The sequence below is a fragment of the Rhinolophus hipposideros genome (assembly GCF_964194185.1).
Source record: "Rhinolophus hipposideros genome assembly, chromosome: 9".
NCBI classification, from domain to species: Eukaryota; Metazoa; Chordata; class Mammalia; order Chiroptera; family Rhinolophidae; genus Rhinolophus; species Rhinolophus hipposideros.
Window position 1 is genome coordinate 34,109,247 of NC_138055.1, and position 16,710 is coordinate 34,125,956.

At 35.3% G+C, this 16,710-nt stretch overlaps 1 protein-coding gene across 2 annotated transcripts in view; it reads right to left on the bottom strand.

The window, feature by feature from the left end:
* The window catches only part of ABCC9 (ATP binding cassette subfamily C member 9), a 106,721-nt gene that overhangs the window by 25,242 nt on the left and 64,769 nt on the right, over nt 1-16,710 (bottom strand). For both annotated transcript variants that reach the window (XM_081061438.1, XM_081061439.1), the window contains exons 26-32: nt 16,451-16,547; nt 13,913-14,142; nt 13,082-13,230; nt 12,788-12,857; nt 10,541-10,698; nt 7,695-7,787; nt 3,047-3,149 (exon numbers count right to left, since the gene is read on the bottom strand). In XM_081061438.1, coding sequence (XP_080917564.1) covers nt 3,047-3,149; nt 7,695-7,787; nt 10,541-10,698; nt 12,788-12,857; nt 13,082-13,230; nt 13,913-14,142; nt 16,451-16,547 — 900 coding nt within the window. The remainder of the gene's footprint in view (nt 1-3,046; nt 3,150-7,694; nt 7,788-10,540; nt 10,699-12,787; nt 12,858-13,081; nt 13,231-13,912; nt 14,143-16,450; nt 16,548-16,710) is intronic.

Below are 16,710 nucleotides of genomic sequence, written 5' to 3' on the forward strand. Positions count from 1 at the left end.
CAGTTCACACCCTAATCTCTAAGGTCCTGTATCTCAACATTCATATTTCTGATATAAGATTCATTTATTTCAAACTGAAATTGTGTCTCCAGTGATGTGAACATGTCCACAGGAGCACAATAGCAATGAGATCATTTATATGTGTACAGTTAGGAGAAAGGTTATTTCCTAATAGCAGTCATCTACTAAATTTATTTAATACTCCTACTGTGGCAGATGTTCTTAGGTTATAGCATTTATATATAAATATTAAAACAAGTATTTTAATATTCTAATATTCCAATTATTCTTGCTCTAATAAAAATTCTCAATGTACAGAAAGAGAGTGAATCTGACTGTTTTTAAGTTGTATTCCTGGGTTTGTTTAGAGATGTATACATGTGTGTGGGGGTGTGTGTGTGTGTACACATATCCACATAAATTTACTGTCACATAAATGGAATTGATGGAGACAAATCCTACACAAAGAACTTTGGATCTTGACTTCTGTTAGCAGATATGCCTAAAAGTTTGCAATAAATCAACAAATTTCTTACCAAAATTTACCTTTACTCATCAGAAATAGAAGCAAAGGATTTCATCTTTTTTTTTTTTTAATTGGTTTAAGGGAGAGTTCTGGTAATGAGACAAGATAGCAAATCTTGGAAAAATTACAATACAAAGAAAACAAAGACAAGACAAAACAAAGGTATTATAGGTAACAGAATGAATGGCAGATTGTGCACTTCTTATTGAAAATATCAGTATTTTCTTTAGGTTTCTCCAAGTAGAACTAGAATTCTTTTAATATTCGGGTATGTCTGTCTGCCTTTCATTTGGGGGTTAAAGTAGTGGGTTGTGAGTCAAACTAAACTAACTCATTCTGAATCTGGCTGCTGTTCCTTTCTAATTTTTCCTGACCTTCCCTTTCTTGGCAGTCTGAAGGTTCTAATATCTCGTGTTCTGGCTATGAGAACAGAACATATGGTTTGCTTGAAGATTCTTGTTAAATACTTGTCCATTAACCTGACAGTAGGAAGTGCTAAAGAGCAAAAACAGGAGCCAAATGAGACATTCACCTCAAGTCCAAAGTAAACACACTTGCCCCCTAAAAAACATACTTGATTTTCAAGTTTTGGAAAATCATATACAAAAATAACTACTGACATTTTTCCCTTATGATTTTGGGACATTCTTTCATTAAGCTATTTCATCATTAATTCTGTTATTCAGATATGACTTTTTTTCCTTAGAGAAAACAGGTTTAAGCAAATAAACAAACAGAAGCTTTAAACAAAGATTTAGGATCTGGCTAGTATCAGGAATAATATTTGCGTTTTGTTAGAAATCTTAAGCAATACTTCATCAGCCTTTATGTTACCTATAGGTAATTCAGAAGACATTTTGCCCAGCCCCTACAGTTACCTGGAAAGAATTTCTCATCAACAAGCAATGCTTCTATCCAAAATTTGTGAAATATAATTGTGTTACATTCTGAATAGTTTATACATAATAACTAACATAGTGGTAGATAATCTCTGTAAACTAGAGAAATCATGACAATTAAATCTCATGGGAGGGAGCAGAATTCAATCTTAATCTGTATCCATCCATCAACAATTCAGATTTTAACAACTAAATCTCAAGGGAGGGGGCAGAATTCAATCTCAATCTGTATCTATTCATCAACAATTCAGATTTTAAGTTGGGCTCCTTCATGTGTCGTCTCTGGTTTGTTGAGTTTTTAAAGAAAGCCTGCCTATGGTAGGGATATTTAATCAGTGGAAGTGAGATTCTTACAATAGTGCAAATAAACCTCCTTTTCCCTTTTACAAATGAATATTTTTAAAAAAGAAAACATTACAGACAATTCATCATTACCATCAAATTAGCTTATTCACACTGCAGATTATACAGACCAGTATGCGAACTACAGTTGACCCTTGAACATTGCAGGGATTAGGGGTGTCAACCCTCCACACAGTTGAAAATCTACATATAACTTTTGACTCCCCCCCAAGCTTAACTATTAATAGCCTCCTGTTGACTGGAGGAAGTCTTACTGAAAATATAAACAGTCAATTAACACATATTTTGTATGTTATGTGTATTATTACAATAAATAAGTTAGAGAAAAGGAAATGTTATTAAGAAAATCATAAGAAAGAAGAAATGCACTTATAGTATTTATTGAAAAAAATACACACGTAAGTTGACCCACACAGTTCAAACCTGTGTTGTTCAAGGGTCAACTGTATATGCCCTTCCCTGCTGGAACTTGTGTCTCATCTATCTCCTACTTCATACTTTAGCTGACTGGCTTATGATCCAATAAGGCTTATGAACCTGCCCTTATCAGGGCAGGTATTGTTTTCATTCACTTCATCCATCCATCCATCCATCCATCCATCCATCCATCCATCCATCCATCCATTTCAAAGACATTTGTTGAGTGCATTTGCTAGGAGACTTTTATTATTATTTTTATCCTAATATCCCCATGAGGCACATAGTCTTACTTCTGTTTTGTAGATGAGAAACTCAAATAATTTAATTAACTTGGTGGACCAAGTGTGTAAATGCCAGGGCTTATGCCCATTCTCCTACTTCATACAGGACAGAAGAAGGCAGTAGATGATTAATGGCAGTGTTTTACATTTTGTGTTAACATGATCCTCTACTGGCTTAAAACATAGAAAGTCACCATTTCTCCCAGGGCTGTCAGCTCAGTGGAGGAAATGAGTACATCTGTTCACTTGTCAAATTTGCTCTTTTCAAGAAAACGTAAAGTTACACAAATATTTGCCATTCCATTAACTTCTGTAATCTAGAGACTAATGAACACAAAATGAATTTTTGCTTTTTGGGCTATTTGTCTTGCCATTAGCTAAAACATTATGATAAATTTCATCTGTAACATAAACAAACCTGAGCTATTTTTAAAGTCCACAAAATGTGAAGTTAATGCTGAGCCTCAGTGGAAGACTAATTTTTACAACCGTCTCCCTTTTTGCATCAGGACTCTTCTCTGTTTGGTTTACATTTCGAAATCATGAAATGAACGTACCGTTCTGACCTCTAGCCATCTGTTGGCAGCTGAGAGAAATAAGTAGGCAATGTTGTTTGTGTCTGTCAATTCTAGCATACGTTGCTTAAATCTGGTTTCATGCCTACAGAAAACAAAAATATTATAATGTTAGCCACACAATGAGAGAAATAATAAAACACAGTCACACTTACTACTGCACTATTTACTCAACAGAATGACAAACTGATGGGATGAAATGACTGGTAAATGACTCCTACTTCAAAATAAAGGCCAGCGGTATTCTCAGTAGAGATGGTGTGGTCCAGTGTTTCCTTCATTTCTCAGACCTTTGCTTTGAAAAGCAATCTTTCTGATGACAAAGTATTATTAATGATCGTTTCTTAAATTTCCTCATAATTATTGTAGCCATAGAAACAAGGTATGACCTACGCTGCAAGGGCCTTACACAAACCAGAATAAGTTCTATAAAAATGCAAAAATACCCTACTACGTTTTAGGGCATTTATTTTACTTTTCCAGATGGCACACTTAGAGTTGGGTGGGAGGTGCTTGATGAGAACCAAGGAAGACAGGAAACTACGCATTTGTAGCAAATATATACTTTAAAAATTTTCTTTTTGCCTGATATTTCTGGAAACCAAAAAATAAATAAGTTATTTATTTATTTAAATAGGTTAAATAAATAAATAAGTTAAATAAGTTATTTATTGGGGTGACATGAAATAGAAGATGGAGGTCCTTTGAGATAGCTGATGTCCTTAAAAGAATTATGCAAGTAAAATATGATATCTTGTACCTCAAAGTTCTAAACTACTTGTAAAGATGGTCATTGTGTGAAAGGAACCCTTAGTCTATAGCATTAGGTTGGTGCAAAAGTGATTGCAGTTTTTGCAAATGTTTTTAACCTTTTAAACTGCAATCACTTTTGCACCAACCTAATACGTACAGGGTTATACGACACATACAGTTTAGAGATATTAATGCCTAACCAAATTAAGGTCATTCTTGGTGAACAACATAATCTGATCAAATTTTGTAACCTGTGTTATAAAGGAAACTTCTAATAAAAACCTTATCCATTTGAGGACATAAGCTACTCATAGTAACTCAGGCTACCTGGTGATAAATCTTTTCTAAATCACAAAAATAGTCTCTTTTCATTTTTTAGCTTTTCTCCCTGAATAACAGAAACAATGGAAAGCTTAAGAATATAATCAAAATAACTGTTTGAAGGTTGGAGGAAATGCCAAATCAAAATGTGGTTTCTAACTCTGCAGCCATGGCTGGTCTCATACAGACCTGTCTACATGTCATGTTTGTAAAGAATAGCCAAATTTCCTCTGGCAGCCCAGCACTGATTTCTGTCTGATTAAAGACGGTCCCAAGTCCCCCAAAATGTTCAAATTAATTTATAAAACTTTATACTAAACCGTCTCTATGTCAAAGAATGAAGTCTGGGTGGGGTGTTCACTTGGCCTGTGAAACCATCCATACAGGCCAGTATAAAGCAGATACTTGATATCTGTCCAATCGATCTGATCACTCCAATATGCCCAACCAGATAAATCAGATAGCTGAGTCAGACAGTAACATCTGATCTAAAATAATCAAAGGAGTCAGCAATCAGAGCCAAAAATAATGACCTCACTTTGAGTTATGTTGCCTTGACCCAAATGCATGGCACAGAAGGACCTGTGCTCAATGACGACACACTGGGACAAGTCTGAGAAGTCCTAGGAATGTGCCTACCCTTGTGATGACCCTTTTAGAGATAAATGCAATGAATACTTAAAAGGTAGGATGGTTCACAGGGTCATAGGATTTACTGAGATAGTGGATATGAACTGTAAAGAGATACATCGACGTAAGGGCCATTCTTTCTCTACTTGCAATGTTAGGCAGATTTTCATCCAGTCATTCAGAAACATGTAGTAGGCACCAACTCTAAGTGAGACATTAGAATATACATATGAACAGTACATAACCCCAGCCCTTGAGAAGCCCACTGTTTGTGAAGGAGGTAAATAAGGTATTAACAAGTAAGGATGGTACTACAGAAGATGGTTATAACACAGAAGATGGTTATAACAGCCCTATGTACAAAATGCTACAGAAACATAAAGGAAGGGGATGATTTATACTGACCAGAGGAACTCGATGGCAGGGGATGGGGTGGAGGGAGGTGAGAAAAGAATAATTAAGCAAGGTTTCACAAGAGAACTTGGAGGACGGTCCGAGTGAGGTTTTAAGGGATGAGCTGAATTTTTCAGGTGAACAAGGGAGGACAAAGCATTGGAAGTAGCGGAAACAACATGAGCAAAGACACAGAAACGAGAAAACTCAAAATGTTCAGCGGCTCGAGATAGGGTCCCCTCCCAAGAAGAACTGTGGTAGTGGAGAGACTGGAGGTGGCGCCAGTTGGACCAAAGCCAGTGGCTACATTTGAGACGAACATCAAACACTTCATTCTGACAAAGTGTTTTGTCTGGGACTCTTCTTACTCTTCCTTTAGTTTTAGGATATTGTTTCAGATACACTCTTACAGAGTTTGTAAATGGAGTTGGCAACCATCTAAAACAGCAATGAGAGGGGAGGGGTGGAAATGCAGTGAACATTCTTTCTGTGTGTTTCTATTTGGCAAGAAACCTTCTGTTTTCCTAATGGAAACTTTGACACACTCAGTCTGTATCTTTTTATCCACATCCAGCTCATCTTCTGAGCATTCTTAGACCTTTATTCTGTCAGACGAGAAATAATAGGAAAGGTCACTGAAATCTCAGTCTAATTTAACTGTGATACTTTCATGGTAAACTACTTGAGGGAGTTGACTGCCGCATGTGAGTACACCACGAACTCTAAATGCAGGGGAGGAAAAGCAGCCTAATCAGTAAATACTAACATTCCAAAAGAGCTAAAGACTCTGGGGACTTGGGGTAGCCCGAAAGAAAGGAAGAAGTAGATGGAAAAAAATACGTTTGATTCTCCACTACAAGTACCAAATGTAATGATTCTGGAATTTTATTCATGGTTGCAGGATCATCCACACATTTTAAAATTTCCCCTGGTTTAAAAATGCTGATTGTTGTGGTATTTAATATTTACTTTAAAAATGAACCCTGGAAGATCTAAATCTGACTGAGCAGGACTCAGGTACTTTTACATAAAAGTTGGGTTGTCTTTTGTTTCTTTCAATTGTAATTCAAGCCTTGAAGGTTAACGCCAGAATTTTCCTGATGTAAAATTAGAAATAGTCATGCTAAATTCTGCTCATGTGTATATTGAAGACAGCAAATGAAAAATCTAAACCTTGACTCTTGGTCAAGTTCCTCATTCATTCTACACCATCTGAATTTTCTCCAAGATGCTTTACCTGGTTCTAATCCTCATTATTGTCAGAAAATAACCTCACCTTGTTCTTCAGGGAGAAAATAGAGGCTGCTACATGTTGAACCCATCAACTTCCTGCTGATCCACCTAGCTGGCCTGAATCCACTGCTTGCCCCCCACCTACCATGTTATCCTATCCATTTTCTTTGTGGCATTTATCTTGGGTGGAAATGAAGGGCCATGTCTTTGTAGTCTTTATACAGACACAGCAAGAGGAGTGCCTCGCATGTGTTCAATACTTAACTAGACTCACTTGAAAAGACTTGTTTGGTGAAAAACGTAATCTTTAATGTGGTATACTTATGCAGGCGACTATTAAATATAAATTTTGTCTTAATATCTACATTCAATACCAATCAATAGTTTAGTCACATCTAATAAAAGACATTGCACACTCTGATGGGAAAACATACTACTGCAGAACACATGAATGCTTCATGATGAAACCTATCTAGATTGATGTAGAAATTCTTGGATACGTGTTGTGGATGGTTGTATCTTTATATTACATTTTTTGACTCAATTATGTATACAATAATAGAAATATTTCTTAGGTTAAAAAATCCCTGATTAAAATCAATACACATTTGCATTTGGGGTTAAAGAAAAATATAATACTTTAATTAAGATATGAATTTTCTAGACTAAATGAAATATTCAGTGATGCAAACTTCTTTTCTGATTTACTTGAACAGGGATAACAGGACCAAGTAATTTTTTGAGTGTTAAAAAAATTATTTGAGTGTTCAAAAAATTTTTTGAGTATTAAAATTTTTTTATTAAAAGCTTGGAATTTTATTCTGTTTACCAACATAAAAAAACTGATTAAGTCCTAAAATTACTCTGGCATAATAACATTTTTTTATTACTAATACACTTTTATCTTGTTTTTTTTTTTTTGGTGCCTCTTTGCTACTCACTGTGGTTAATGCATTATATGCATTATATCAATTAGTTCAATGACCCTAAAAATCAAAATCGATTTTGCCATTTCACAGGTGAGGAAAATGAGCCTAGGAAATTTAAAAGTCTGGTCTAAATCACATAGCTAGTATCTTTCCAATGTGGTGCTTCATTCTTCCTTTATTCTTGTTAAAATGTCAGGTGATTAAACTCTAACACTGCTCATTTATTGCCTAATTTTCTTACTTCTAATTTAGAACACTGCCACAGACACAGTGTGTATCCAAAAAAATAGTAGCGATTATGATTATTTGTAGATAAATATTTGTTGATAATATAATTGCCTAATCGACAAAATGAAAACATGTTTACTCACCTAAATGCCCGAATGGTGGTGAGTCCTTCAGCTGTTTCAGAGAAGTGGCAAAGCAGAGGGAGCTGGGTACTATCATCAAGCTCCTGGAGGTCCCTAGAACACAGAGAAGTGCAAAAATAAACTTCAGATGCCTTCAGGCTCAAAGACCACCATGTTCGTTCTAAATTAAGGTTATTATTTGTCATTGTAACTGTATTCCTCTCGAACCCAATTAACAAAAACTTCAACAACTTACAGTCTAAAGAGGAATAGAAAAATGGCACATAATGAATATAGGTCCAGGCTGAATGTAATGTGTTGTACAAAAATACCAGCTTTGTATAACAGCTAAAGTAAACTGTTATGACGACACAAAAAATGGGCAATAATTCATGTGTAGGAGATGGGTAATATACTCGTATATATTTTTTGAGCATGTGGAATTTAGGCCAAACCTTAAACATAAGGCGGGTTTCAACCAAACAGACAAGAAGTGGTGCATTCCAGCTAAGGGAACAACAAGAGCAAGCACAGAAGACTAAAGAATCTAGCAAGTTCCATCTAGCTGGTTCCCAGAATCCTTTGGGAGTGTTGTAGGGGAAAAGGCTACATAAAGGAGAGGTGGGACTCAATTGTAGAGGATCCTGAGTTAGCGGGGGAAAATCACTGAAGACTAAAAATAAAATGATCAGAGCTGTGCTTAAGCAACATTACTTGTGAGACAGTGTAAAGGATGAAAGAATGAATGAATGGGTTAGGATAGTCTATATAAGAGACATTTTTAAAGTTCTGAATTAGTGTGATGCTGGTGAGAGTCAAAATAAGGGGACTATAAGACAGTTTACTAGAAATAGCTTTCTAAACTGCTACAATAAAATAGTTGTGAAGGTGAATAAGAGAGAAGAGTCAAATATGGCTTGCAGACTTGGAAAATGACAGGGCTATTTACCAGGGTGGGGGACCCAGAATAAAGGTACCTGGAGAAGAAGATAGTAAGTTTGGCTATGGCTGTAATGAGATTATATCCTTGACTTTATGGAACTTCTATTCACAGGTCCTCCAAGAAAAATATACCAGGCGTGCCAAAAATATGTATACACATTTTAAGAGATGTTATCTATGTATTACTTTTCGAAGTTGAATTATGTAGCAATGTGTAGTATGACTTTCACTCAAAAGATGGCCTGAATCAAATGAATGCTAGCGTCACTCATTTCATTACAATTATAATACAGTTTTTTTTCCCTTTCTTAAAAAATGTTTAATGAATGTTTGGTGGACCAATGCCTGAATGTCTCCTTTTTCATAAAGATGCATACTTCTGACAACTTTTCTTAAAACCACATAGGGTAGCATTTCTAGAAGATCGGCTTAGAGTTATACCACAGTTTTCAAAACACTACTTTTTTTTTTTCTTTTTTCTTTTCAGTCTTATTTTCTGCCTTTCTATAGGTCTTTGAGGTGGAGGGAATTAGAGTAGCAACACTGACATTTGCTTCAAATGAACTGATTCCACTGTTCCATATAATCTTCAACAATCAATTTAGGCCATTCTGGGCTGCCTGTGTAGTCTCACAAACAAATGCAGTCTTTTTTGAATTTCTAAAATGAATTTGGTCATTTCAGAAACTGCAGATGAGGGGAAGGGATGAGAGAGTGGAGAAATATGAAGGAATGTGACTAGTCTGCTATTTTTAAACAAAACTAATTGGCTATTTGTCACTTTGACACAAGCAACAGGTGGTCACTACATTGAGGTTTGTACTGAAAGAGAAAAATTAGGGAGGAGATACCTTTGTTTATAGAACTGTATTTTGCGAAACCAAAAAGGTGAGGGTACAGCTTGATCTTGTATTCTTGTAAGTAGGAAAACACGTACAGAGCTACCTATACATTAGATCTTTGATTTCAGATATTCAAAATATCGTGGCATTTCCTGTAGCATATCACCTTGTTTGAATGTTCTTTGGTGTTTATAAAACAGTCAGTTAATTTGTCTGAGCTTTCCAAAATGTCTGAGTCCTTCAGAGCCTCAACATCTAGAAGAGTTTTTTTTTTTTTTCTAGCTGTGAGATTTCAAATAAGACGGGCTTATAATCTATTATCAACATTAATTCTTCAAAAATGGTCATTCCCTTCTGTATTTTAGTTGCTTATTAACAGTGTTAACAGGTTAACCTAACTTAAAATGAACAGAATTCATAATTCAAAATAATGGACGAGAACCATTTGCCTACGCTTTGCATTCAATTTGTATTGCTAAAAGGCAAAAATAGGCCTGAATAAGTATGTGATTAAATGAAATAAGACATGACTGTTTAATTTAGTGGTGAGAAGGCAATGGTAGATTTGGAAACAGCCAGCAGAAATGAAGTAAACTTTTTTGTCCCTCTAGCAAGCATCATCAACAATAACACCAGAAAAATTGAAAGAATGAATGTGATAGCTACTCTCTCCCTTTTGGTTCAAGTTTGCTATAAGAAAAGGGGATGAGGCTGGGGATGAAAAAGCACTCAGATTTAATACAGATCCCTAACATTTGAAGGACCCTACTTAATTCATAGCCGTGAGGGAAGAAACAACTATGCTTTTTAAATTAAGAAATGTTGTATGATGTATTCAGAGGCTCCCAACTATAATCTTGCTTTTGTCCAGGAAGGGCGATGCAAGGCTTGGACAACCAATTACAGGAACATTTATAATAGATCTCCAAATGAAACATAATATCAGGATAGGTTTCATCATGTTAAAAATAGGTTGCAGTTCCAAATTCCATACCTTATCTTGAAAAACACTACAGCAAACCTGGATCACAGTAACTCAAGTGTATAGGCTTTTAAAGATAAATAGAGCAATGTTTTACTTACTTAGAGGCCACTCGGAAGTACTTCTGGATAAAATAAAAGGCAACCCCAAGAGGCACAAGAGCGACCAGGAACACAGGGGTGGCATAAGAAATCATGCCAATGGCAGACAGGCAGAGCAGTGTTGAGCGAGTGAGAGATTCCAAAGTCGGAGGGATGTGCTAGCAAGAAGGTAGTTTGAAAGGAAAGTGTTTTAACTCGAATGAAACATTGGTTACGATGCAACAAAATACTCTTTTTATCTTAATGTTAAGTTATAGAGTTACACAAGTCATCTATAAACCTTTTTATTGTAAGCAATTCTTCAGTCCTTCCACCTCATTCACTTCCTGTGAATGAAGTATATTCACAGGAGTATATTCACAGAGAATGAAGTATATTCACAGGGTTAGTATATTTATCCGTCTGTCTACTAATCTACTTATCATCAGTTGTCTACCTACCTACCTATTTATCTTAAGCATTTTATATAAATGGTACTATGCTATAAATCTTATTTGTCCATGTGCTTGTTTTATTTTACTGAACAAGACAGATTATAAATCTTCCCATGCCACTATTTACAAATCTCTTTCTTTTTAATGGCTGCACAGTATTCAACATATTTAGCTATTCCTCTACTGTAGGACATTTAAATTAATTTTCTGTAATTGCTCGCTCAGATCTTTCCCATGTTTTTGATTGGATTATTTATCTTCCTTATTGATTTTTAGTTTCTCTTTATATATTATGGATGTTTATCCTCTTTCTTTACATATGTTGCTAGTTTTTCTCCCAGCTAACCTATTATATTTTAAATTTGTCATTGAGGCCTTTACCCAAATGGAAGTTTAAAATTGTATGCAGTCATTTCTGTTGGTGTTTTCCACGGTTGTTTCTGAGTTTTGTGTTTTACTTAAAAAAAATACTTTCTAACCACAAAATTCCAGAACTAATCTCCTATAATTTACTTCATAGTTTTATGTTTTTATATGGCCATCTTTATTGCATATATATTTGCTTTGTATTTTATAGATAGTTAACCCACCATCCTTTATCAAAAAAAAATAATCCTTTTCTTACCTATTCAAGGTACCACATTTATCCTATATTAAATCTCCATATATGCTGGTGTTTTTTAATTCTCCAGTTTGTTCTTTTCATCTACTTGTCTTCTATAATCACCAGAGTGTTTTAATTTTATAGTATTTTGTAGTCTGATGGGGAAATTCTCTCTGTAGATACAGGATTTTTATGATTTCCAGGATTATGGGATCTCTTCACATTAGGTTTATTTCTATTTTTACAGTTTTTGTTGTTACAAATGGAATTTATTTTTCACTTAATTTTTTAATTGCTGTAGAGAAAGTTATTACTTTTATATCATATGTCTTATGCAGAACTATCGACTTCACTGAACTAATTGATTCTTTATTGTACTAATTGTTTTGAAATCTCTAGGTGGCAATCGCATCATCTTCCAAATGAGGACTGTTTTGTCTCTCCTTTTTCAGTATGCATTCCTTTTGAAGTGTTTTAGATGCATCAATGCCATAAAAACATCAAAACTTTTCAGCATACGTTTTTAGTCAGCTGCATGCATCAAGCACTCTTTTTCTAAATTGAGGGCAATTTAGGTGGTCCTGAGGCCACTCTAGAAAATCAGAAAAGGCAAGACTGGATTCAATGGATTCCTTTCTCTCTCATCCTAAGGGGTCTGTTCTCAGAGTGAGTCAATTTCAGAGCCTGAGGTCTTTAATTTCAGGACAAATTTCTAGAGGCCTAAGGATCTAAGACTAAAATGGGCATCCTTTGAATATTCCTAAAATTTCACACCATCTAGTTTTTCTCATTCAAGAGCCAATTGAATAAAAGTAAAAGATATTTAAGCTTGGCATTCCGTCATTTACTCTGGGAGACACTCTGGATAAATGTTAAAGTTTTAAAAACTTTACTGTGAATAAAGGTACAACACTGAACAAAATCATTCCTTTATCTTAAAAAATGTTAAATGTTAGTTTATTCTTTGCTATTACTCTTTATTCATGTTAAGTCTCTAAGTATTCACTTCTACATGCATAAATTATTTTCAATTAAGGTTTTCCTTAAAGATTTTATTCTAGAAATCATTTAGGCATATAATATTATTAAGAATGCAAACAGCCTTTCATTTAAGTTTTAGAAATCCTCTATTGTTTTGTTTACCTCAAAACATTATTTAGCTTCACTAGGAAATTTATTTTTGAACTTGGAAGTAACTTAGGCACTTACCTGATCAATGATATTTGTATCAGCTGAAAAGCGGTTGAGAATCAGTCCCAGGGGTGTGGTATCAAAGAATCTAGGCAATAAACAGATTGGAATGTATGATAACACTAAACTATTTGTAACCTGAGCAGTATTAATGGACATCTTGGAGTCATGAAAACAAGAAGGTCCCTATTCATTTGCTCAAGGACTTAATTCTTTAAAATTTCACATTTCGCTTCAATTTAAAAGTGTATGTTTTTATGATTTTGTGTGTGGGAGTAAGAGATAACTATTTTTTTGTTTGTTTTTTTTTACCTTATTGGTCCAAGAATTATCTTATTGAGGAGGTTGTGGTGAAGATTTTTCGCAGCTGTGAGACCCATCCATTCTACAGTGAGGGATGTAACAAGGCAGAGGAAAATACCTGCTCCACAAAGTATGCTAAATCCAGCCACATAGTAGGTCTAAAAAGCAACCAACACAAAAGCACAGATGAAATGATCATTTGAGTTTTTTCTTACTAGAACGTCAAATAGCAAAGTCAGACAATATTGTCAACTTCAATATCTGGCAGTCGCTTACAGTTGAAGGAGTACAGGTTTTGGAGACTTGGAGAAGAAACCCTACCATAATCCTGAAGCCAAGTCCCCATTTACCTCCTTCACTTGCTTTCAAGTTTTGCATGAGGCCTGATGAAACTCAGAGAATGTTTTCAGGTTTGAAATATTCCTGGCTTTCTACATTGTAGAGTTCATTCTTTTTATCCATAGTCTCCGAATGAATAGCTAATTCACTGGTATAGGTAGTTAAAATCAAAGACCTTCAAAACAACAAAAGTCCCCGTGTGTATGTTACACACACACACACACATGCGTGTGAGCGTATGTGTATGTCATGTGTGTATAAGTTCCTTGAATCCAAGTCCAAATATTATGTTTAAATGTTTCTATGATAAACTTTAAAAAATTAAAGTGATAATAGATTCCATTCTGAAAGTTTATTCTGATTCAGGTCCTATTCTAACTAGATTACTGAATCTCTACAAAAGTCCTGTGACATTTGGGCTATTAGTATATCACTAGATGAAAGGGTATCACTGTGAATCTCAATATTTCCTGGATGATTTAAAAACAGAACCCACCGTACCTGATCAGCTTTCCCAGTATTGTTTATACTGTACTCCGATGTCCATGTGGCCAGCCAGTAATCTATAGCTACGATGACTGAATGCTTCAAAAGCTTTGAGAAAATCATCAGGAAGAGCAAAAAGAATCCTCCAGAAGTGAGGTACCGCCAACAGGTTTTCCACGGCATTTTAGTTCTCAGCCTCATTACAGTGGACATATTGTCATCGTCATCTTCCTCCTCTTCTTCTTCTGCATACAAAACACTTGTTTAAGCTTCAGATGGGCAACAGGTAGATAGAATTTGCATTATCCCACAAAAAAGCATACAAAAATCTCCCTCAAATTTATAGAAATACAAGTATCAGGCTTAGAAAATTTGAATGTTTTCAGCAGGGAAAACTTCGTTTTTAAAAAAATAGATGAAAATGACTAAATGAATGAATGAATGAGTTAGTGAAAAAATAATCAAAAAATCTATGTCTGGATGCTATAATTTGCTGATTTATTACACATCAAATTGACTGGAATTATAAACTAGAAGTTCACTAGGTTACTGAAGGAATTGTGTTGCCAGTAAAACCACTTGCCTGGCTTAAAAATATTTATATGTAATTTTTGAACTCTAAATTTCTGAATTTGTAAAACTACACCAGAAAGAAATAGGCTCTGAAATTTCTCCATAGCCTAAGTTGGCATGATCCATGCTCTCTATGGCCCATTTTTGATGTGGTCATGGAAGAGCATGAGCAAGGAGAAAACTTCCAGAGAGCAAAGCCAGGAGCCACAGAAAACAGTGGGCAGGGAGCTCAGCTCAGATGTTTAAACCATCTGGAAACTCCAAGATGCCTGTCCTAATAACATACTCCGTTACGAGAACAGGAAATTTTGGCTTTTCCTGACCAGCAAAACTTGATAATTTGTATAGCCCAGTGACTGTTGTGTGTTTCCCATTCTTTTCTTTTCCAAAGGCACTTTTCATCTCAGTTACCCCGTATACACACCACTACTGCACAGTTAGTAGGTGTGAGCAGAAAGGACAGACAATTTGTGTTTGGTTTATAGAGATCTAAATATGGATATGATGGGAAGACTAAGAGCAACCAAGGACCCTAATATTTGAGCTGGATACAGTAAATGAACAGGTCACATATTACCTCTCTTTTGGAGAGAATGGTTTCAAAGAGGTGGACACTGGCAGACTACTAGCTGTCTCCCCAATATCCACTTTCTGTTTCCATATTAATTGAAAACTTGCTTATGCTCAGGGCTTAACATTTTGCCCTTACCAGTACCTAATCTGTCCAGGTGATGAACTGAACTGGCTAATGGGAAGCAGTAGAAACAGTATGTGCAACTACTTTTATTCTTTTAAACAGTATGTGCAACTACTTTTATTCTTCTGTTCCTGGTGGCTTGAACAGACGTACTGATAGGACCAGACACAGCAACCTAGTAGATGACATATACCATACTGGGCAATCGCATATGCATTATTTCATATTCCTCTGTAAGGAAAATATTTTTATCTTATTTTATACCTGACAAAATGGGTTAACACAGCAAGTCTAGGGCAGAGTCAATATCTCAAGTGGTATGCTCACCACTGGAGCACTGGAGAGAATAGTTGGGCACGACTCCACTTCAGTGTGCATTAGAAATAATTGGTTTAGAATTCTAGAGGCGGATGTCACCAAACATTCTTTAAAGACATTTTGAAATGTAACAAATTGAAGTGCAAAATCTATCCATTCATTCATTCACTCCATATTTGTTGAAACACTGAATAGCTATCATCTAAAACATAAAGGCAGCATATTTTGGTGTTTTTTGTCTTGAAATAATTTTCTGTTTCTTAATTGGCTTGTAAAAATGCAATCTTAGAGCCAAAACCGTATAGGAAAAATGAAATGTAGTGTATTTATTCTGTGGACTTACGTGTGATTTATCTCACAAACATATCAGCAATTAATGCCAAGGCAATGTTATTATTTCATCTCATTCCTCAAATTTCCAGTGAATCTTTTTTTCCCTCTATATTTTTTTCTCCCTCTTATCCCCCAGGAAAAGCCATAACATAACAAATGCCTTTCTAATTATCTTATTTTTTATTGCTATATTGTCATGAAACCCCATTGATTCAAGTATATTTCAAAACAGTATTATTTCCGATTCCCCATCTATTGTTTATTCCTGAAGGACTGACACTTATTAATAACTTGATTTGGTCATTATACTAGACGTTTTCAGTTTATCTGAACAAGGGTCCAGATTCATTTACAAACTACTGCTTTTTCCTTTCCACTCTCTCACACATTGTACAAATATACTAAGACACACCATGGGAAATTCCTCAGATATCTATTGATTGATCATATACAGCTTTCCTTCACTCCTATTCCTTTCATTTTCAGTAGTATGTATTCGATTTAGATCTTTCCCCCCTGCAAAGTGGTTTGTTATTCTTCAGTGGTACACTTATGCATCAATTGCCAAGGTAAAACCCTCACGTCCTATTACCCATTTGACTGTTTCAGATAGATATAAGAAAAAGATCTACCTTCATCTTCATCTTCCATTTGGGCTTTGGCCTCTCTTGAATACATGGCTCTTCGGAGAGTTTTTCTCTCTAAAGTTGTTTGGTCAGCTTCCATATCCTACAGCAAACATTGTGTTATCATTCAAGGAGCTCACTGCCACAGGAAGGTTTTGACTTACCAGTGAGTGACCTACCCACACATACAGATAGTTGGTTACCTTTACCAGTCTGGGCTCTCTGCAACCTCTAGAGATCCACAACTCCTGTTATAGGAGTGGTTG